General features: G+C 40.1%; 1 protein-coding gene across 6 annotated transcripts; it reads left to right on the top strand.

Annotated features, from left to right (window-relative positions):
- Positions 1-1,076: 1,076 nt before the first annotated feature.
- On the top strand, positions 1,077-20,302 carry lnx2b (ligand of numb-protein X 2b). Of its 6 annotated transcripts, none has more exons than XM_087799853.1 (10): positions 1,077-1,190; positions 6,343-6,892; positions 7,790-7,983; positions 9,608-9,807; positions 10,713-11,153; positions 14,304-14,453; positions 16,957-17,131; positions 18,177-18,417; positions 18,484-18,642; positions 19,306-20,302. In XM_087799853.1, the coding sequence occupies exons 2-10, from the start codon at positions 6,486-6,488 to the stop codon at positions 19,439-19,441; spliced, it is 2,103 nt and encodes a 700-aa protein (XP_087655979.1). In that variant the 5' UTR covers positions 1,077-1,190; positions 6,343-6,485; the 3' UTR covers positions 19,442-20,302. The 6 variants fall into 6 exon arrangements, with proteins under 6 accessions (XP_087655979.1, XP_087655983.1, XP_087655980.1 ...); XM_087799857.1 differs by lacking the exon at positions 1,077-1,190 and adding an exon at positions 1,230-1,291; XM_087799854.1 differs by lacking the exon at positions 1,077-1,190 and adding an exon at positions 1,944-2,031.
- Positions 20,303-23,551: the final 3,249 nt, after the last annotated feature.

The raw sequence follows: 23,551 nt of genomic DNA, 5'->3' as shown, positions 1-23,551 counted from the left end.
TATCTGATCTAATCTAATCTAATCCATCAAACAAAATTTTACTCTTATCGTTGACATTCATAGTCTCTTATCTTATCTTATCTTATCTTATCTTAAACACTGACATCAACATGTCATCGTAAACATAAATCTACGATCATTTTGGGACAAACATCCGACACTACATAAAATGATATATATATAGATATAGATATAGATATAGATATAGATATAGATATATAAATATAGATATAGATATAGATATATAAATATAGATATAGATATAGATATAGATATATAAATATAGATATAGATATAGATATAGATATAGATATCGATATAGATATAGATATAGATATAGATATAGATATAGATATATAAATATAGATATAGATATAGATATATAAATATAGATATAGATATAGATAAAGATATATAAATATAGATATAGATATAGATATATAAATATAAATATAGATATAGATATATAAATATAGATATATAAATATAGATATAGATATAGATATAGATATAGATATATAAATATAAATATAAATATAAATATAAATATAAATATAAATATAAATATAAATATAGATATATAAATATAGATATAGATATAGATAGATATAGATATAGATATAGATATAGATATAGATATATAAATATAGACATAGATATAGATATAGATATATAAATATAGATATAGATAAAGATATAGATATAGATATATAAATATAGACATAGATATAGATATATAAATATAAATATAGATATAGATATAGATATAGATATAGATATAGATATATATCTATAGATAGATATATAAATATATATCTATCTATAGATATATATATTATATCATATATATTATCGTGTCAAAGACATTATTTACTAAAACATATATGAATATAAACCTCGTTCTTTTTAGACATATTTGATCCAAAATGACAGGAACATGTTTTTTAATTATCGTGAGAAAATATGTGTGTGTTCTCGGGACACGTGAGTGTGTGTGTGTGTGTGTGTGTGTGTGTGTGTGTGTGTGTGTGTGTGGGGGTGTGTGTGTGTGTGTGTGTGTGTGTGCGTGTGTGTGTCGCTCTCTCCCCGGCAGACAGACTCGCCCAGTTCTCTCCTCAGGTCCTCACCTGGACCACCTTCACCTGCTCACCTGGACTAACAAGACTAAGAACCAAAGAGACTCACCTGTGGTGAGTTCCAGTCTCTTGTTACGTCATTGTTACGTCATTGTTTGTGTTTTTGCGACTTGACAATAGTTTCGCTACTTCCGGAGTGAAACACGCACGCACAGGTAAGACGAGTTTCGCTCCTGACTTGAGTAAATACCGATTTGTTATGTAAATAACCAGCGCGTTAAGTTGTTTATATGTGTTAAGATACTTGTTTACTGGATATTTATACTTTTAACGAGAGTTTATTGGCGCGACTGTGGCGCGCAGTTAGCATGTAGCATGTTAGCCTCGCCAGGTGCTATCAAGGTGAGTTCAGACATCGTGGTTTTTGTTGTTTATTTTTGTAGTTTTACTGTCTGTGGTTCTGGTTCTGACTCGTCCTGGAGGGTCTCGACAGTTGACAGGAGACTTTGACTTATTTATGGCTTCAGTCAGACGAGCAACGAACACAAACCAAAGTCCAACTGACGAATAAATAACTTTTCTCTCACGAAAGTGGATTAAAATCACTCAAAAAAAACTCCATATTTTTATAGATCTATGTGGAATTGTTTATAATTTAGTCGTTTTACTGTTGTTGGTAAACATTCTATTTTAAATTAGTATTTTGTTGTGATTTTACATTAATCACAAATTTAAAAAAAAGGCTTAAAATCCTCTTTATTTAAATGTCTTTGAAATGACATAACCTTGTCACTTCCCTTTGATATCTTTATTACAACACCTATATAGCTGCATTGAACTATATTAAACCACATACGACCGTCTCTTTAGACATTTCTGTGAGAGTAGAATATAAATAATACTATCAAGAATATACAAGATGGTTCGAGAACGTCAGTGCGACATGAAATAAAAGGTAAAATAATGGTTTCATTAGAGATTTATCTGTTAATAATGGAAACTGTTTCTGTGTCGGTGGTTTGAGTTTGAATTCCTTATTATTATTATTATTATTATTATACTTGTTTTAGTTGTACTGTGGGCCTCTTAGTACGTTGAGTTAAATCCACTGTGTGTGTTTTTAAGTACCGCAGAATTGACGCTAAACATTGATTTATTAATACAGTAAGAAACTCCCTCTGTACACATATTTATACACGATGATTCATCTTAAATGATATTAATATTAACATCAGTAACAAACCAGACGGACCAGTTGCTGATAACACAATGTGGTAAACAATACGAAACATAACCATCTTAAATGTTTAAACATTAAATACAATTTAATTATTTTCTGATTATTAATAACAATTTATACTTCATAGTATTTTTCCGTTCAGTTTTAAAATGATGTAAACACGTGTTGTTGTGAATAAAGTCAACAGGCTGTAAACACATGACACATCATAGGAAACCTTTTATTTTCTCTTAGTTAAAAGGATGAAGTTCAAACACCAGATGTAGTTTCACTTCTCGCCCTCATCAAAGTACTTTTCAACACTTGTTTTCAATGATACTTCACTGAAAGTATATCATAACCACCTTAACACCGATGGTTTGGTGAAATGCAGGGTAAGAGTTTTGCTCGAAGACGTTTAATATTTGAGGGAACATCGCGTCACATGACAGAAAATATTCAACACAACAATTGAATTCCTTGTATGTGAGTAATATTGAATGTTTGCATGAAAGTCTTTATCTCGTATAACAAGAGTTTTCTTCATCAACTATATCAGTTCTGACCACGAAAGATCGTGGTTCAAGGATAAGGTCCTCGCGTGTAGAGTCAGATCTCATCAGAACGTTTAATCTATGTTGGTGACACCAATGAAAATGATGTAGATAGAACTGAATATTAAAATGTATATTTTCAAGTCATTACTTTATTGATAATGACATTTTTTTGGCTTCCTCGAGCCACGGTTGCTTGTTCGTTCTAATTATTACATTTCATCCTGAGATGATCTTTAATTTAAATACAGTAAATCTGCAAAAACTCACAATTTATGACAATTTCTCTTTTATGACAAATGAAAGTGTGAACAACCATTTCACAGCATATGATATTTCAGATTATTTCTATATACAGTGTTAGATTTGCCTCCTCTGAACCAAAATCCAATCTTAATTCACTGTTTAGATCCATTTATACTTCATTTGTACAGCATTACTTTGTCTAATACATTTACTTAAGAAATGGCCACATTTGTAAAAGATGGATTATTACACTTTATTCAAAGACGGGTCGACGACACGTAAAAAAAACTCCAGACATCTTTAAAAGTGATGCCATCGGCAGATTCGATCGACTCTTGTTTTCCATAATGTTTAGTCATTTCTTCCGAAGCGCTGACGCAGCGTCAGACAAGCCACGCCCCCTCTGTCTCATCGACGGGAGATTTGATTTACCTGTCGAGGCCTCACCTGTGTGTTCACACTGGGTGTGTCGTGCACGTGAGCCACGCTACAAAGAAAGTCCACGGGCTCGGCGTGGAACAGTCGCCTCAGATAATCCTGAGACTCCAGGATCATTCGGGACCAGAGACGTTTCCTCAGCGAGCTTAAGTCTCTCACATGATCTCCAGGCATGATGTGGATAATAATGGTGGGAACATGCAGGGAACTACTGCGTTTGTGTGTAGTTTGTGGTACTATATTCTGATGTGGTTGAATCGTTCACGACATCATAGACTTTATACAAATGCATTGTTTTGTGAAACTGAAGCTCGACTTCAATCAATCATTAAACCACATCTGGGAGGAAATGAAACCTTATTTATGACAAATTTTACAGTGAAAACTATTTTAATGTTTCTCTCAAACCCTTGACGTGTTAAATACATGTAACTTCACAGCAGTACTTCATATCTCTAGTATCAGAACCAAATTGAAAATGATTCCCCAAGAGAGTTCAAACAAGTGGTTTTTAACTCTTTTATCTTCATGGAAGCCTGTAATTTATTTTATTTGATTTCTGAGGGATAAAGGTACTAACGTGTAGTGAAAGATGACAACAACAAATGTGATAAAATGAAGTTTAGTTTTAGAAAAAGGACTTAAAAACCTAAAATCTTTGCTCTTTCCAAATGTTTTACTCCATCTTCTCACCTGACATGAATTTGCCTTAAAGAGAAAAGATATGTTGATGATAACTTCGTATGTTAGCAACATTCTGAGTACACAAGTCCATATCATCGTTCACCTTTTATTGTTTGTCTTTTTTCTTTACAAATTTAAAAACAATTGTAAAAGAAAGCCACTAATTATCTAAACCACTTTATATATTTGTGTTAGAATCAAGTGAACTCCCATGATGCCTTCTGACTCACTGTCCTATTTATAGTAGTGACGTCTGGTCACTTCGATACTGATGTTAAATTCTACTTCATGATTCAAGTCAAAAGTGATCGTCAGTTGTGATTGTTCGGCTGGGCGGCAAAGCATTATAAAGGTCACTGTTACTGAGAGCGGGGGGGGGGCACACTGTGGCGCAGCGGTTAGATCGCCTCACAGCGAGAAGGTTGCTGGTTCGCTTCCAGTCCGAGCCAACTTGTTACCTTTCTGTGTCGAGTTAGTTTGTTCTCCCCGCGTTGTGTGGGTTTACTCCGGACACTCCGGTTTCCTCCCACGGTCCAAAAACATACAGAGGTTGATTGAGAACTTGGGGGAAAATGTCTGTTGGTATGAGTGTGTGTGTGAATGGTTGTCTGTCTTTGTGTGTCCTGAGACGGACTGGCGTCCTGTCCAGGGTGTCCCCCGCCTTGTGCCCAAAGAAACTGGGATAGACCCCGGCCCCTCGTGTCCCGTAAATGAATAATTAATTCAATGTTACTGAGAGACACGACACCTCGTGTGGAATGTTGAGTTTCATGTAAAATATTTTTTTGTTAATTTAAAGTGAAAAAGTGAAATGATGAACTACTTCTTAGATACTCTTCGATGCAGGACTTTCAGAAGGTTACTTTGTAAGTTATCATGAAAGTTTTCCTCAGTAATACCTCGTATAACATGCATAACAAGCATAACAAGCAGCTGCATTATCAGCTGAAATGTCTGACGTTCAGAGGAAAATGGAGCTTGGCCTAGTTTCTGCTTCTCTCCGAGGATCCAGAAACACGATCTATTAGCGGAGCAGGTATCGTTTGTACCGAGCGAGGACAAAGGCAGCGATGGAGGACCTCGCTCTGACGTCAGCGATGGCGTGCACCTTCGGGAGTACATGTGTGCGCACAACTTTGTCGTCAGTCGCTCGATGTGCGATTGCTGTACCTGTGGAGATGCAACATCACAACAAACTCTCAGCTGTGCTGCTCTCTGTCTAGTTAAACCAATTCCCCCTGCATTCCTTACACAAATGTCGCTGCAGCTCATAAACACACTTGCGCGCACACACACATACACACACACACACACACACACTGACAGTGTGCAGGGAGGCAGGGCTCTGGTTTCATTCAGGCTTCAGGCAGCTGCTTCGATAGTGTCTTCTGTGAGTGCGATGACGACTCGAGTGCTAGTAGACAAGAGAGATGATCGGGGTGAGTCTCTACAATATCACTTTCTTCTCAAGTATTTCAACATAAAACTTTCTCAATAGGTTGGACTTTTCTCTTTTAGGTTTAGACCAATGTTGTCGATGTTGTGGGTAATATTCCTGAAATGCTATTCACTGTTGAATAACTGTTTTTTAAAGACCGGTTCGAACGGTTTGTACTCGGTTGTTGAGTGTCTTGATCTCTGTTATTCTTGACATCTTTTTAAATGTATAAAGTGCTTCATATTTGAAGCATAAGGTCAGAATCTTCCAGATATCTTGTTAACGTTACTCCTCATTTCTGGTATGTGGCCATAGGTTCCACAGAAGAATGCATTCCTTATCGACACAAGCCTTATAAGAGGGAATTAAAGTGGATTAGCTGCACGACGAATGTGAGCGCTGCCGATCGGACCATTAGAGATGAGAGTTCTAGTTTGTTTCATTCAAGCCTCGCTCTCACTGTAGCGCCACCTTTCTTTTAGTCCGTTTAACTAGTTTAAGTCTGGATCCTCTGGCCTCGTTCACGAGCACAGATGTTGTCTTCCAGTTGGAATGAGAATTCCTTTCGCCCGTCAGGAAACTTGTTGAGAGGAAGCAGCTGCAGCTTCCCGCCGTCACTCATTTCCTGTCGGGGCTGATGGCGTGCCTCGAAATAACGGCGCTCTTCTGTTTTTTTTCTCCCCGCAGAAGGTGACCATGAGGATGTGGAGTCTTCGCAGATGAAAGTGGAGCGACACGACTCGAGCCGCTGGAGGGATATGGCGTTTTGACATGTGACCGAAGAGTGACACTTTTTTACGTATCGTTTGAATCGAGTCTGTAAAGAAAAAATGGCTGCGACAGAAACCAAGACTGTCGGTGGGAGCAACAGTCCGGGTCTCTCGTGGGCCCGGGTGTGTAAGGAGTGCGGTCAGGACCACGAAGGAGAAGAGGGCCACCTCTACGAGTACCAGGACGACGTGGACGACGAACTCATCTGCCACATTTGTCTCCAGCCTCTGCTGAGGCCCATGGACACCCCCTGCGGACACACCTACTGCTTCGAGTGCCTCAGCAGTTTCTTGAAAGATCAGGACTTTTGCCCCGTGGACCGCCAGCGCCTCCAGTTGCAGCAGTGTCGTCAGTCCAGCCTGTTGGTCAGGAACCTCCTGGACAAGCTGACCGTGACGTGTCCTCACTTTGACGAGTGTCAGCAGCAGATGCAGCGATGTGAGCTGCAGCCTCACCTGCACAACAGGTGAGGTTCACACAGTCCTTTGTCTACTTTAGAGTAACTTGTGTTTTATGTGGTGTCGGAGCTGTTGGATAGAACCAGACGGTTGGATCAGATACATTTTTATAACCTTCCGAATCTTCCTCGATCCTACATAAAACTCCAGAACAAGAACTTATTTAACTGCTACTTTGCCAACAGATTGAGGGGTAAAGAGTAAAGGATGGAATAACCATAGTCTGAACACAATTTAAGTTATTAAATAAAGTACAGGAATGTTTACAAATGCCACAATAAATGTAATATCTAAGGCTTTAATCGAGAAGAATATATATTTTTTTCTTCGCAACTTTGTATACAGTGACTGACTGTACTATGGTGCAAACTACTGTAGTACAGAACTAAAAAGTTGTCTTTCAAAGGTCAGGGTTCATTTGGCTCACGTAGTAATGACAACCTTTATTTACGTCACCAGGACGGACTCTTGAAAATATCGAAGGAATGTCCAAACTAGTGTTTTCGAAGGCATTTCTTTCCCGACTGTCCGACTTCAAAGACGCGTTTCTTTCTCGCTGCGAGACATTCCGGTCGAACGAAAACCTCTGCTGTTCTCCAGAGACAAACTAGTCGTTACTCGCATGGAAGGTGCTTATCATCGCAGTGGTCAGTGACAACATGGACTGTTTTTGCTACGTCGTCTGTGTGTTTGACGGCTAACGTGACAAAGTTCAGATGCACAACTGCGACACACACAGACCATACAATTTCTCAACAATGTGTTTCAAGAGTTGTTTTGGTTCTCCATTGTTTCGCTTCACAATCGAGTGAAGCTCCCGAGCCGCTACACAACTGACGGTGTTACACAACAGCTCTGCGTCTATGAAGGCTTGGGTTGAAGATTGAACCTGTGCTTCTCCTCAGATGTCCTGCTTTCAGAAGACTGAAAGATGAAGCAGAGAAGAGGAAGAGGCCCTCGTGGAATGAGCTCAAGGGCCGGAAATGTGACGGAGAGTCGTCCGGTGACGCCAAGCAATCGACGCCTCCCTCTCGAACGTTACCGAGAGATCAGCCGGAGCCTGGACTGGTCAACCCGGCGTACGAGGATTGTGAGGATGGTATGAAACGACAACCTTTTAAACGTTTGGTTTCGTAGTTTGTTGAAGCGTCACTTGTGTCGAATGAACCTTCACTGCCATGGAATTTGATACTGAATCGACTTTCTTATGGAATTTGAGTTTCTGGTTTGTAGTCATGATGTCAAGAATGTGACTCCTTGAGCAACACGACAGTCCATGTCTAGTTTGATCTTTATGGTTGTTCCTCACGATAAAGTCTAGAAGGTCATGTGTCGCTTCTCTCGGTCCAGTGTTTCTCCATGTGAGTTCTGATAAGAGCGACGAGGTGTCGTAAGAGCACGTTTATCAGAAACGGCAAACAGAGCAGTTTCGACGAAGCCCTCGGAAGTCGAACACATTTTGAATGAACAAACAGAAACTACTTTTTGTTTGTTGTGAGTCGAGAACACATGTTCCCTTCATTTGGTTGCATGTGTTCTCAGCCTCTGGGCGTCTGTCGTCGGTCGGTCATCTGCGGCGTCGATGAAACGTGTGTCGACTCACAGCTGCGCTCGTCAGAGGCTTTCATCCACTTACCTGTCTTGATTCAAGCTTCAAAGTCTGCTGACACACGGTTGCCGGGCAACGGTTGAAGTGTTTACCGAACAGTGAGGGTGAAGCTTCTCTTTAATGGAGAAGTGACGTGGAAATGTACAAACGAATAATGCTTTTATTCTGCTTAGGATTTGTCAATCATAAACCGAACAACGACGAACCCTATGTTGACTTTTCCATTATAATAGTTGATTTTTTTCCTTCAAGGGCCACTAGTTAGTTTCCTTCACTAATGCGTTAAGATGTTATTTTTGTCCAGGAGGCTTTATTGGTTTTTTCCAGCCTGATGCAACTTTTTAAATCACAACAATTTTGATAAAAAATTTTTTTTAATAATATCTGAAAACTTAAAAATAAATGTTAATAAAACATGAGGTGGTTAAAACCGACATATGCCAACATATCCTTTGAGGTAATGTCTAGAGAAGAAAGTTAAAAGTTGGTTCAGATGATCTCTAGGAGATCCAGACGATGGCTGACACATTGAGATTCTGCCCAAACATGAGGAGGTTATAAAGAAATGTATGATTGTTTTATTCTTCTCAGTTACACAATGTATCATCAAGCCCTAAAAAACATGATCCATCAAGTTCCAAGATGTCTTGGTATTTTTTTAATAACTAGATGATGATTTTATTGAGCAACATGTATGACCTCACGACAGTGTTCACTTATCTACTCACAATATGTTGGCAGCAGCACGGCTGGTTGTAACATGCTCGTGGACACGTGAAGACAGTTTATGGTTCTTTCTTTTTATCTCAGCTCTTTGTTTCATTATCCAACATTGAAGGAACTACTGTGTCCGATTATGCTGCTGTTATGTCATCGTCGTTTACGAGCTGATGCTAAACATTACATCACGGCTCTTGTAAACATTGAATATACAACTGGATCATTGTTTTTTAGGATAACAATATTCTGCCTTGTTGGACTTTTTGTTCCTTTTTTTGGTTTCATTTTCAAACGGGTGTGTGTTATTATCTTAACGATAACGAGTCTTCAGTCCAAAGCTTGATTCTTCTTCTGTATTTTATATATATTTTCAAACACGTTGGTCTTCCCACAGACAATACACCCCTGAGGTCCAGCCTCGTGGCCGAGTCCAGCGTGGTGGAACTGTTCCGGGATGACCTGGATGAAGAGCTCGGCATTCGCATCGTGGGGGGGAAGGACACGCCGCTGGGGAACATCGTCATCCAGGAGATCATCTGGGGATCGCAGGCGTCCCGTGACGGCCGACTGGCTCCTGGGGACCACATCTTGGAGGTAATATATATAGATGTATATATACATGTGTAGAGTGTTCCAGAAGTGTAGCGGCGCGAGACTATCAGGCCGATGTCGTAGCATGTTGTTGTAAACAGAGAAGGATATTCAGGATTGACAGGTTTTTGTGTCCATGGTTACGGTTGGAGGCGTGGCTTCATGGTCTGACCTGAGACACTCGAATGGTTGTTTTAGTTTGTTATATATTATGTATATTAAGTGTATTTTCTTGGTAGAAATAATAATAATAATACTTTGTAGTTCAGCTTTAACGGTTCAAGTTGATCTCGTCATTGTTTGGTTCTTGACTCGTGGAAAGATGAGTCTAAAGACGAGCTTTAATGGATTGAAAGAGGAGGTTCGTCTTTAACGCGAGTCGATGTATTGATTCTTTTTTTTAGAAAAGCCTGATCCAAACATCACGTCTTGACAGGAAACCGTTAACTTGGAATATGATCGCGTCCAGCGAAGATGATTATTCATCACCAATAATTAGAAGTTGTTTATCCAATATATGTGCAGTTATTTTAATAATTGCATCAAATATGCCTTAATCGATATCAACACCCGTTAAATAAACCATACTCTTATTGACGTTGTGTATATTTTCAGAGTACGAGTCAATAAATGTATAGTTTATTTAGTTTAATCGTCAGTAAAGATGTGCAGTTTGTACATTCATAAAGGTTTTTATCACGTGTTTATTTGTGTTTCTATCCTAAATCTTTGTCTTAAAAGTGTCTCCTAACATGATCATCTAGTGAAGAACTAACTCTATGAACCTCTTGTTGCAGATAAACCAGTCTAGAGTTTGAACTTTACGTTGTTTTATTGGCCTGTCGAGATATTTTATTTCAAGGTGAATATACTGCCTCCATTAAACCTTGAGTGTTTCATGTGTGCAGGTCAACGACATCAGTCTGGCTTCGGTGCCTCACGCTCGTGCCATCGCCGCCCTGCGTCTGCCGGCCCTGCTGCGACTGACGGTGCTGCAGGAGAAGGGGTTTAAATCCAGAGATGCTCGTGACCACCAGGCCTCCTCCTCCTCCTCCTCCACCGGCACCTCCGGCGCCCCCCTGTCCTCCCACAGCCCTCCGGGAAACTCTACCTCCACCTACAGCCAGGGCTCGGTCCTGCAGGTCACGCTGATGAAGAGTCAGCGCAACGAGCCGCTCGGCATCAAACTCATCCGCAAGTCCGACGAGAGCGGCGTCTTCATCCTGGACCTGCTGCCCGGAGGCCTGGCCGCCAAAGACGGGAAGCTGAGGAACAACGACAAAGTTCTCGCCATCAATGGGCAGGACCTGCGACACGGGACACCTGAGAGCGCCGCGCAGATCATCCAGGTGAGTCCTGTTGTAATGGATCAGTCATTAGTAAGTAAGTAAGTAATATTTATTTATATAGCGCTTTTCAAGACCAGGGTCACAAAGCGCTTAAACATTTAAAACAATATTCAATAAAGTATATACTTTAAAGATCAAGATAAAACTGATAACACAACAGGAGTTCCAGAAAATCAAGGAAAAGCCTGAACAAATAAAAATGTCTTAAGATGTTTCTTGAAGGAGTCAGTAGATCATCAAACACAGATGTTTCTTGAAGGAGTCAGTAGATCATCAAACACAGATGTGTCTTGAAGGAGTCAGTAGATCATCAAACACAGATGTTTCTTGAAGGAGTCAGTAGATCATCAAACACAGATGTTTCTTAAAGGAGTCAGTAGATCATCAAACACAGATGTTTCTTGAAGGAGTCAGTAGATCATCAAACACAGATGTTTCTTGAAGGAGTCAGTAGATCATCAAACACAGATGTTTCTTAAAGGAGTCAGTAGATCATCAAACACAGATGTTTCTTGAAGGAGTCAGTAGATCATCAAACACAGATGTTTCTTGAAGGAGTCAGTAGATCATCAAACACAGATGTGTCTTGAAGGAGTCAGTAGATCATCAAACACAGATGTTTCTTGAAGGAGTCAGTAGATCATCAAACACAGATGTTTCTTGAAGGAGTCAGTAGATCATCAAACACAGATGTTTCTTGAAGGAGTCAGTAGATCATCAAACACAGATGTTTCTTGAAGGAGTCAGTAGATCATCAAACACAGATGTTTCTTGAAGGAGTCAGTAGATCATCAAACACAGATGTTTCTTGAAGGAGTCAGTAGATCATCAAACACAGATGTTTCTTGAAGGAGTCAGTAGATCATCAAACACAGATGTTTCTTGAAGGAGTCAGTAGATCATCAAACACAGATGTTTCTTGAAGGAGTCAGTAGATCATCAAACACAGATGTTTCTTGAAGGAGTCAGTAGATCATCAAACACAGATGTTTCTTGAAGGAGTCAGTAGATCATCAAACAGATGTTTCTTGAAGGAGTCAGTAGATCATCAAACACAGAGATGTTTCTTGAAGGAGTCAGTAGATCATCAAACACAGATGTTTCTTAAAGGAGTCAGTAGATCATCAAACACAGATGTTTCTTGAAGGAGTCAGTAGATCATCAAACACAGATGTTTCTTGAAGGAGTCAGTAGATCATCAAACACAGATGTTTCTTGAAGGAGTCAGTAGATCATCAAACACAGATGTTTCTTGAAGGAGTCAGTAGATCATCAAACACAGAGATGTTTCTTGAAGGAGTCAGTAGATCATCAAACACAGATGTTTCTTGAAGGAGTCAGTAGATCATCAAACACAGATGTTTCTTGAAGGAGTCAGTAGATCATCAAACACAGATGTTTCTTGAAGGAGTCAGTAGATCATCAAACAGATGTTTCTTGAAGGAGTCAGTAGATCATCAAACACAGAGATGTTTCTTGAAGGAGTCAGTAGATCATCAAACACAGATGTTTCCTAAAGGAGTCAGTAGATCATCAAACACAGATGTTTCTTGAAGGAGTCAGTAGATCATCAAACACAGAGATGTTTCTTGAAGGAGTCAGTAGATCATCAAACACAGATGTTTCTTGAAGGAGTCAGTAGATCATCAAACACAGATGTTTCTTGAAGGAGTCAGTAGATCATCAAACACAGATGTTTCTTGAAGGAGTCAGTAGATCATCAAACACAGATGTTTCTTGAAGGAGTCAGTAGATCATCAAACAGATGTTTCTTGAAGGAGTCAGTAGATCATCAAACACAGAGATGTTTCTTGAAGGAGTCAGTAGCTCATCAAACACAGAGATGTTTCTTGAAGGAGTCAGTAGATCATCAAACACAAATGTTTCTTGAAGGAGTCAGTAGATCATCAAACACAAATGTTTCTTGAAGGAGTCAGTAGATCATCAAACACAGATGTTTCTTGAAGGAGTCAGTAGATCATCAAACACAAATGTTTCTTGAAGGAGTCAGTAGATCATCAAACACAGATGTTTCTTGAAGGAGTCAGTAGATCATCAAACACAGATGTTTCTTGAAGGAGTCAGTAGATCATCAAACACAGATGTTTCTTGAAGGAGTCAGTAGATCATCAAACACAGATGTTTCTTGAAGGAGTCAGTAGATCATCAAACAGATGTTTCTTGAAGGAGTCAGTAGATCATCAAACACAGAGATGTTTCTTGAAGGAGTCAGTAGATCATCAAACACAGATGTTTCTTGAAGGAGTCAGTAGATCATCAAACACAGATGTTTCTTGAAGGAGTCAGTAGATCATCAAACACAAATGTTTCTTGAAGGAGTCAGTAGATCATCAAACACAGATGTTTCTTGAAGGAGTCAGTAGATCATCAAACACAAATGTTTCTTGAAGGAGTCAGTAGATCATCAAACACAAATGTTTCTTGAAGGAGTCAGTAGATCATCAAACACAAATGTTTCTTGAAGGAGTCAGTAGATCATCAAACACAGATGTTTCTTGAAGGAGTCAGTAGATCATCAAACACAGATGTTTCTTGAAGGAGTCAGTAGATCATCAAACACAAAGAGAGAGGAAGATCGTTCCTTTAAATGTAAAGTTTATTAAGTTTAATCGTCAGTAAAGATTGTACATTCATAAAGGTTTTTATCACGTGTTTATTTGTGTTTCCATCTTTATTTTAAAAGAGGCTCCTAACATGATCATCTGGTGAAGAACAAGCTCTAAGAACCTCTTATTGCAGATAAACCAGTCTAGAGTTTGAACAAAAAACTACTTCAGAGGAACATTAATACTCTTAAGAGTTTACTCACAAATACATCACAGCAATAAAGTTTCCTCTCACAGTCCAAAAGTATGCAGAGGTTTAGTAAATACCCTCAATTGTCTGTATGTGTGTATGAATGTTTGTGTGTCTTGCGACAGTCTAGTGACCGGTTCAGGGTGTCCCCCACCTCTTGCCCCGAGTAGCTGGGATAAACTCCAGCCCCCCCCCAGACAACCTGACGAGGGCATCAGCAGTAGAAACTGAAAACATTTGCAGTAAATGTGATCGTGTGGATATAACTGTAGTCTCAGGTGTGTCTCTGTGTTCTTGGTTGTTCTTCAAGGTTTGTGTATGTTGTGCGCACAGGGCAGCGAGGCGCGCGTGAACTTCGTGGTGATGAGGCCGGCGGACGCGACCGAGGAAGCGTCGAGCGGCGCCAGAGACGGACAGCACGGCCGAGCCGGTCGGCGAGCACCGGATCCACAGTACTTCAGGAGGAGATCCACGTACATGAAGGTGAGTCATCCTGGTGTTGTTGTGTTTACAGTCATGGTTCCTCAAGAACGAGAGCTTCAGGTGCTGAAGCTCAACATCAACTACACACTAATATTAATTGAATGTTATCGTGTTTCTTTTAGAATCAAAGCAGAAAAGTTCCGAGTCGTAATGTCCGTAAAAGTAGCCTCGTGTCCTGCTGTTCTTTATGTCAACACTCTTACCGACGGTGACGCCTCCTTGTCTGCAGCTATCATTTACTCTGTAGGTGTGAGTGAAAGTTGTTTCCTCTAAACACTCTCAGTTCCTCCGACAGGCGCTTTGTTTACATTCATTCATTCATTCATTTCAACCTAATATGTCCACAAACCTCCGAGGCTTTTGGAAGATTGAGAAACTGTTACGAAGTAGATTTAAGTTTGATTAATAGACATGTTTATGATTCTGTGTTTGATTAATTTATCTTTATATTTTCTTATGAAACGGTTGCACAACTGAATCTCAGTTTGATTACTTTTAGTTTGTAACTTTAGTCTGATTCATCAAATACCATTTGATCAGTTTTAAAATATTGGTGCTTTATTACTGCATAACTCACTTGATCTAATGTGTTTTGACTTGTTACACATGTTCATTTTTGACTTTTCTTTTTCCCCGAATCCAATTTTTTTCTCTCATGGTTGAGCGACTTTTGCTGGAAAATACTTTCTTGTGTCTTAAATACTTTCTCGTGTCACAGTTTTTTTTTTTAGTGTAATTATTGTTTTTAAAAGTAATCTATGAATTAGTTTGGATTAACATTCGACAGATATTACGGTAGTTTTGTCTGATCCGGTGTAAACGTGGAGGTAGAACTAGCAAACACCCCCCTCTTGAAAAGGTAAACAACAGGAAGTAGTATCCTCTCCATGTTTGTGTTGATTCAGTGTAATTGTGACGTTCACTCTCCCTGCTTCCATACACCGTCGCTGGGAAGAGTGGCGCCTCACCGCGGGGGGCGAGCGGCGTTGACAGCAGACACCTGCGTCGGGCGAGACCCGTGAAAGCATCAAAGGCGGCGGGTGCTGTCGGCTCAGGCCTCGGCCTCGTTGTTGTTGTTTCCTCGTCGCTCCGCAGGATCAAAGCTAATCACAGTTAGCTTTCACCTGCAGAGCAGAGCCTCGTCTGTTCCGCGGGGGAGGGGCTCCCTGCTGGGGGACACGCAGACCTCCCCCGAGCTTCCCCTCTCAGTTCACACACTCTGGCTGCACGACGAGAGTCCGGTGCTGATCCTCACACTTCGTCCTCTCGCATCTGTCGCTGCGAGGATCTGTTGGACGAGTTAGTCGAGTCCTGATGGGGGTGTGACCCCAATAATATCATGTTTGTTTAGGACCTGCTGGGGTCCGACCTGATGTCTGACATGGATCTAATGATTATTGATCATTGATCATTGATCATTGTCCTACAGGGGGTTTTGAAAGAATAATTATTTGCTTTTTAATATTTTACACCAAACCTCAGTAAAAAAAATAAACTTTGCTTCTTTTAAATATTTCCAAAGAAGCTTCTGTAAATAATAACAATAAATAACAATAAAACTGTATTTTTATTTATGTTTAAGTTATTATTTTTTTAGGTTTAAACCAAAGCAAACGACTTAAACAATGATTCAGTTCAGTCATTGTAGATTTTTAAATTATTGAACTCGTAACGTCTTTAAAACTAACCATTTTTAAACATAAAAATATATATTCTTTTCCCCATAACTCAAAAATAAGTCCTATAAATTCAACATGTTTTATTTACTCTTTTAAATCAAATATAAATATGTTTGAAGTATAACAAACATTTTTTATATTGAATTCAAAATGTTACGAATTACTGAAATATAAATTTAGAAAACATGTTTTTGTAATATTAGAATAAGAAAATCAAACTGTGTTCATTTTAAACTCAATTATTAAAAACAAATATAAGCTCCCAAAACAAACTATCAAGTTCATGATACTATCAAGAAAATGTGTCATCAGTTCAATATTGTGATGACACTGATAAACGTCTATATCGTACGATTAAAATCACAATAAATGATGAAGAATGCAGTCAGGAGAGCGAGGAGGCAGCACAGTTGACACAGAAGGCCAGGAGCATCTGTTCCTCCTGTCATCAGGAGACTTGAACCAACAACCTCTTCATCTGGAGCTGAAACCTCATGAAGCTCAGACTCATGAAGCTGCGTCTTCCTCGATCTGATCTTGTCGACGCGAGTAAAACAAACGTATACAAGGTGACGCGTCGTCATGGTGATAGACAGGAAGTGTGTCAGGTACCCAAGAGAAGATCTTCACCTGCTGATCTCCAGTAGGTTCCTCAGGTGTGAAGGAACTTCTGTTACACAACCAACTCGTTTGCATGTTTGAGATTTAACATTCAAATGAATGTTTCCTGGTCCGTGTTTGTTTTGTTCCGACGACGCTTCAATGATCTGAAGTTAATTCTTGCTGAAAGTGATCCATCATTGAAGTGCTTGGTTCCTCACCAGGATCCTCCAGGCGGGTTCTCCAGCCAGGAGAAGACGGTCAGTCTGAAGAAGGAACCTCGACTTTCTCTGGGCATCACCATCGCAGGAGGACGAGACTGTCGCAGTCGTCTGCCCGTCTACATCACCAGTGTGCAGCCGGTGGGCTGCCTTCACCGCGACGGCACCATCAAGAGAGGTACCGTAGTGTCAGGACTAGAAGCGCACTTAGAATCCTTACAGGTCAACTAATAACTTAATGAGACTTGGAGGTATTACTCCGCTAGACTTGGTGGTATTACTCTGATAGACTTGGTAGTATTACTCCGCTAGACTTGGTGGTATTACTCCGCTAGACTTGGAGGTATTACTCCGCTTGACTTGGAGGTATTACTCCGCCAGACTTGGTGGTATTACTCTGATAGACTTGGAGGTATTACTCCGCTTGACTTGGTGGTATTACTCTGATAGACTTGGAGGTATTACTCCGCTTGACTTGGTGGTATTACTCCGCTTGACTTGGTGGTATTACTCCGCCATACTTGGTGGTATTACTCTGATAGACTTGGAGGTATTACTCCGCTTGACTTGGTGGTATTACTCCGCTTGACTTGGTGGTATTACTCCGCCAGACTTGGTGGTATTACTCTGATAGACTTGGTGGTATTACTCCGCTAGACTTGGAGGTATTACTCCGCTAGACTTGGAGGTATTACTCTGATAGACTTGGAGGTATTACTCCGCTTGACTTGGTGGTATTACTCCGCTTGACTTGGAGGTATTACTCTGATAGACTTGGTGGTATTACTCCGCTTGACTTGGAGGTATTACTCCGCTAGACTTGGAGGTATTACTCTGATAGACTTGGAGGTATTACTCCGCTTGACTTGGAGGTATTACTCCGCTTGACTTGGTGGTATTACTCCGCTTGACTTGGTGGTATTACTCCGCCAGACTTGGTGGTATTACTCTGATAGACTTGGTGGTATTACTCCGCTAGACTTGGAGGTATTACTCCGCTAGACTTGGAGGTATTACTCCGCCAGACTTGGTGGTATTACTCCGCTTGACTTGGAGGTATTACTCCGCTTGACTTGGAGGTATTACTCCGCTTGACTTGGAGGTATTACTCCGCTTGACTTGGTGGTACTACTCTGCTAGAGTTGGTGGTATTACTCCGCTTGACTTGGTGGTACTACTCTGCTGTATGGACTGAAGTATTTGGCTGATGTGGTTCTTCTCAGGCGACGTCCTTCTGAGCATCAACGGCGTGGATCTGACCCAGCTGACCTACAGCGAGGCCGTCTCTGCCCTGAAGACTCAGACGGCTCAGCCTCAGGTGTCTCTGCGGGTCATCCAGACCCTGTCCGAGGACTCCGAGGAGAACCTGGACGCCAACAGAGACGAGCGAGACTCTCCCGAAGACCCTCGAGACGACCCTCTCCACTGGACCCCCCTGTGGACCCGCTGGCTGGGCCTGCCGAGGTAAGACGCGAGCGCCGCCGGGTCGTGTCGCGATGACTCTCACGCTCCCCCTTGTGGTGGTTTCAGTCACATGCACTGGTGCCGAGACATCGTCCTGCAGAAGACCAACAACGACAGCTGGGGCTTCAGCATCGTGGGCGGATACGAGGAGAGCCGCGGTCAGCAGCCCTTCTTCATCAAGACCATCGTGCCGGGGACCCCCGCCCACTTCGACGGACGCCTCAAGTAAGACCACTCGACCTCTAATACGACCTACACGACCTCTACACGTCCTCTCCTTGACCTTTGACCTCCGGGCGTCTTTTCAACGCTCAGACATGAAAGAAACTCTTAAAGCGCTTCAATGTTGCAGCAGATATTTAATTATATTATTATATATATACATTATATTTCATGATATTTAAGTAATGCGTAAATAAAACGATAACATTAGACTCACAACAAATTAAAGTTGATCAACAAAGATACAGTTTTGTTTGAAGCAGAATTTTTTTTATATTGATAACATAAATGTTTACATTTTACATGAAATAAGAGTGATTGAGAAAAATAATAAATCAATTATATTAATAATAAATCAACAATAAAACAAAAACTACACTTATAAAAATAAATATGTAGTATCACTCATCTTACTTATGGTGCCAACAAAAGGGTGAACTCCCATGATGCATTTCTACACACGGCTCTATGAAGTGACGGTTGATTGGTCGATACGATATTTAAATTCTACATGTTAAATCATGAGCCTCTTGGTTCTTCTGTCACATGACGCCCGAGTCACATGATGTCGAGTCACATGATGTCGAGTCACATGACGCCCGAGTCACATGATGTCGAGTCACATGATGTCGAGTCACATGACGAGTCTCATGGTTCCTCCTGCAGGTGCGGCGACGAGATCGTGGCGGTGAACGGATCGACTACGGTTGGAATGAACAACTCGTCGCTGATACCGATGCTGAAGCTGCAGAAGAACAAGGTCACGCTGACCGTGGTGTCGTGGCCCGGGAGTTTAGTTTAGACGCACAATCACACAAAGAGACTCGTATATACACACACAGAGACACACATAGAGACTCACACACACAGAGAAACTCATACACAGACTCACGCACGCACACACAGAGAATCACACACACACAGACTCGCACACACACACAGAAACTCATACACAGACTCACACACACGCACACACACACACACACACAGAAACTCATACACAGACTCACGCACGCACGCACACACACACACACACAGAGAAACTCATACTCACACACTCACACACTCCCCCCTTCCCCCCCCCCTCACACAGAAAGAGAAACTCAGACACACACACACACACACACACACACACACACACAGACATACACACTCAGACTTGCATACACACTAGCACTCACACAGACACACACACTCGCTCTCACACACACAGACTCACACACTCGGTCAAGTCACTCACCAAGTTGTCGAGTTAGTTTCTGGTGTTTGATCAGTTCAACACAACATGTGTGTGCGCTTAAGAGGGTCACATGACTGTTGTGCGAGCGAGTTGGTGAACAATCACAACCTTGTTGAGCTAAAGATGCCAAAATTGATCTTGTTTTATTTTGAAAGAACTTTATCTTCAGATGAAACTGAAGCCGTGTTTTTGAAGAGTTTTAAACTTTTTATCGTCTCCACGGCAACGACGTTCATCTCCTCGACTCACACTTTCATCTCGTTCGGTACAAGATTTATTTTTCTTTGTGTATTTATTTTTGTTTGAAACGTTTCGAAGCTGATGTAGATTTTTCGTTCATTTTATTTTCCAACAATTGATCAAAACTGTTCTACAGCGTCGATGTTCACACCGTTTCATCAATAAAGTTTTTTTCAATGTTGATGTTTCTTGAATTATTTCATAAACAATACTTTCTCTTCTACATCTTTTACTACATTCAACGAATGTCGCCCCCTGCTGGCTCGTTCTATAAACACAAATCAGTCTCTGAAAGGTGGTTTAGTCCCGCCCACTCTCTCCTGATTGGTCAATGTCGCGCAGGTGTGTTTCATCTACTTCCTCCGCAGAAGATTGATTTGAAAATATTTCATTTTCTTCACTAATGTCTCAAATTTTAAAAATACCATCTTTTGGCAAAAATAAATCAATCAAGTCTTTCAGACTCGTTCAGGTCAAAGGTCATCGGACGTGTTCGTCGCGGAGGCAGCAGCTTTAACATGTTTTAAAGGGAAATAAAAGTTTTTCTTAAGCCTTTTAAACATTTGAACTAAATTTCTTCACAGTTTCAAACAAACTAAGTTTAAATCACGTGTTTTATGAACATATTTTCATCTCTATTATGATTTTAAATATTATTGTGTATCTTTTATTATGAATAAACAAGAATCATCTTTGATTGTTATAGTAGAACAAACATCTTCACAGCGCTATATAAATACAAATTACTTACAATATTTAACTTTCTTTAAAAACGACTTTTGTTACATTTGAGTCTCAAACAAATGTTGTCACGTGTTAAATTGACAAGAAACTAATTTTGAACAGAAACAAAATTATTATAATTCGAATCAAAGCCAGTTTATTGAACAGTTGAGTCTTAAAAACGTCATATTTATGATCAGTTTGAGGTGAAAAGTCTTGACATGTAGTGTCTCTGCTGAGACAGTGACCCCTGGCGGTTCATAGAAACATTACAGCAAAAATGTTAAACCATTTCAGATTCAAAGTGATTTAAAAATAAAATAATTAAATGTATTTGTGTAGAAAATAATTGTTCAGGTCATCAAGGATATGACTGGAAACGTGCGGTGTTTGTATTCTACACTAAAACCCTCAAGTACACACATTACTTGTGACTTCCCTCAGTGAAAGTTGTGCGTCCGAACGACACATCCCGACACTCGCACAGCAGAGTGTGTGTTTGTGACGACAAACGAGAAGAAAGAAAAGAGACTATTTGTCTTTCCTGGGATCAGCAAACATCCTCGACACAAACAAGTTCCTGCAGGAGTGAGAGAAGACTCACCGTCAGGGCAGCTGCTCTTTGAAGTCCAACCGACAACCTCTGTCTCACTTCAGTCCTGGTGGAGGTCCTCGGGACGGAGGTTGAAAACCGCCATGAGTGTGTTTGCTCAACGGTTCAGGGTTTGAAACCCGGAGGCAGATTCTTCACAACATTTGTACAAACTTCAATATTTGGTTCATGAATATTTACACTTTGAGTCTCTGACACAACATGTGTGTGTAAAAGTGTTACACAATATTGTGTTTAGCATCACTGTCAATATTGTGTTGATACAATGCTGATAGTGTAGTAACAAGTATATATATGTGTAGTATTGTCCAGTACTTGACTCTGGTGTTATGATAGTGTAGTAACAAGTATATATGTGTAGTATTGTCCAGTACTTGACTCTGGTGTTGTGATAGTGTAGTAACAGGTATATATGTGTAGTATTGTCCAGTACTTGACTCTGGTGTTGTGATACTGTAGTAACAAGTATATATGTGTAGTATTGTCCAGTACTTGACTCGGTGTTGTGATAGTGTAGTAACAATGATATTTGTGTAGTATTGTCCAGTACTTGACTCTGGTGTTGTGATAGTGTAGTAACAAGTATATATGTGTAGTATTGTCCAGTACTTGACTCTGGTGTTGTGATAGTGTAGTAACAAGTATATATGTGTAGTATTGTCCAGTACTTGACTCTGGTGTTGTGATAGTGTAGTAACAGGTATATATGTGTAGTATTGTCCAGTACTTGACTCTGGTGTTGTGATAGTGTAGTAACAAGTATATATGTGTAGTATTGTCCAGTACTTGACTCTGGTGTTGTGATAGTGTAGTAACAAGTATATGTGTGTAGTATTGTCCAGTACTTGACTCTGGTGTTGTGATAGTGTAGTAACAAGTATATGTGTGTAGTATTGTCCAGTACTTGACTCTGGTGTTGTGATAGTGTAGTAACAAGTATATATGTGTAGTATTGTCCAGTACTTGACTCTGGTGTTGTGATAGTGTAGTAACAAGTATATGTGTGTAGTATTGTCCAGTACTTGACTCTGGTGTTGTGATAGTGTAGTAACAAGTATATATGTGTAGTATTGTATAGTACTTGACTCTGGTGTTGTGATAGTGTAGTAACAAGTATATACGTGTAGTATTGTCCAGTACTTGACTCTGGTGTTGTGATAGTGTAGTAACAAGTATATATGTGTAGTATTGTCCAGTACTTGACTCTGGTGTTGTGATAGTGTAGTAACAAGTATATATGTCTAGTATTGTCGAGTAATTGACTCTGGTGTTGTGATACTGTAGTAACAAGTATATACGTGTAGTATTGTCCAGTACTTGACTCTGGTGTTATGATAGTGTAGTAACAAGTATATATGTGTAGTATTGTCCAGTACTTGACTCTGGTGTTGTGATAGTGTAGTAACAAGTATATATGTGTAGTATTGTCCAGTACTTGACTCTGGTGTTGTGATAGTGTAGTAACAAGTATATATGTGTAGTATTGTCCAGTACTTGACTCTGGTGTTGTGATAGTGTAGTAACAAGTATATATGTGTAGTATTGTCCAGTACTTGACTCTGGTGTTGTGATAGTGTAGTAACAGGTATATATGTGTAGTATTGTCCAGTACTTGACTCTGGTGTTGTGATAGTGTAGTAACAAGTATATATGTGTAGTATTGTCCAGTACTTGACTCTGGTGTTGTGATAGTGTAGTAACAAGTATATGTGTGTAGTATTGTCCAGTACTTGACTCTGGTGTTGTGATAGTGTAGTAACAAGTATATGTGTGTAGTATTGTCCAGTACTTGACTCTGGTGTTGTGATAGTGTAGTAACAAGTATATATGTGTAGTATTGTCCAGTACTTGACTCTGGTGTTGTGATAGTGTAGTAACAAGTATATGTGTGTAGTATTGTCCAGTACTTGACTCTGGTGTTGTGATAGTGTAGTAACAAGTATATATGTGTAGTATTGTATAGTACTTGACTCTGGTGTTGTGATAGTGTAGTAACAAGTATATACGTGTAGTATTGTCCAGTACTTGACTCTGGTGTTGTGATAGTGTAGTAACAAGTATATATGTGTAGTATTGTCCAGTACTTGACTCTGGTG

The sequence above is a fragment of the Callionymus lyra genome, chromosome 9 (assembly GCF_982586985.1).
Source record: "Callionymus lyra chromosome 9, fCalLyr1.hap1.1, whole genome shotgun sequence".
NCBI classification, from domain to species: Eukaryota; Metazoa; Chordata; class Actinopteri; order Syngnathiformes; family Callionymidae; genus Callionymus; species Callionymus lyra.
The sequence above is the reverse complement of the archived record's forward strand: the minus strand, read 5'-3'. Positions and strand labels throughout refer to the sequence as shown.

What these genes read in the sequence shown, in the direction of transcription:
- lnx2b (XM_087799853.1), top strand. Translation starts at nt 6,486, where the DNA reads ATGGCTGCGACAGAAACCAAGACTGTCGGTGGGAGCAACAGTCCGGGT. An exon ending in GTACGAGGATTGTGAGGATG is followed by an intron (nt 7,984 to 9,607) that starts GTATGAAACGAC and finishes GTCTTCCCACAG; the next exon opens with ACAATACACCCCTGAGGTCC. An exon ending in CGACGGCACCATCAAGAGAG is followed by an intron (nt 17,132 to 18,176) that starts GTACCGTAGTGT and finishes GGTTCTTCTCAG; the next exon opens with GCGACGTCCTTCTGAGCATC.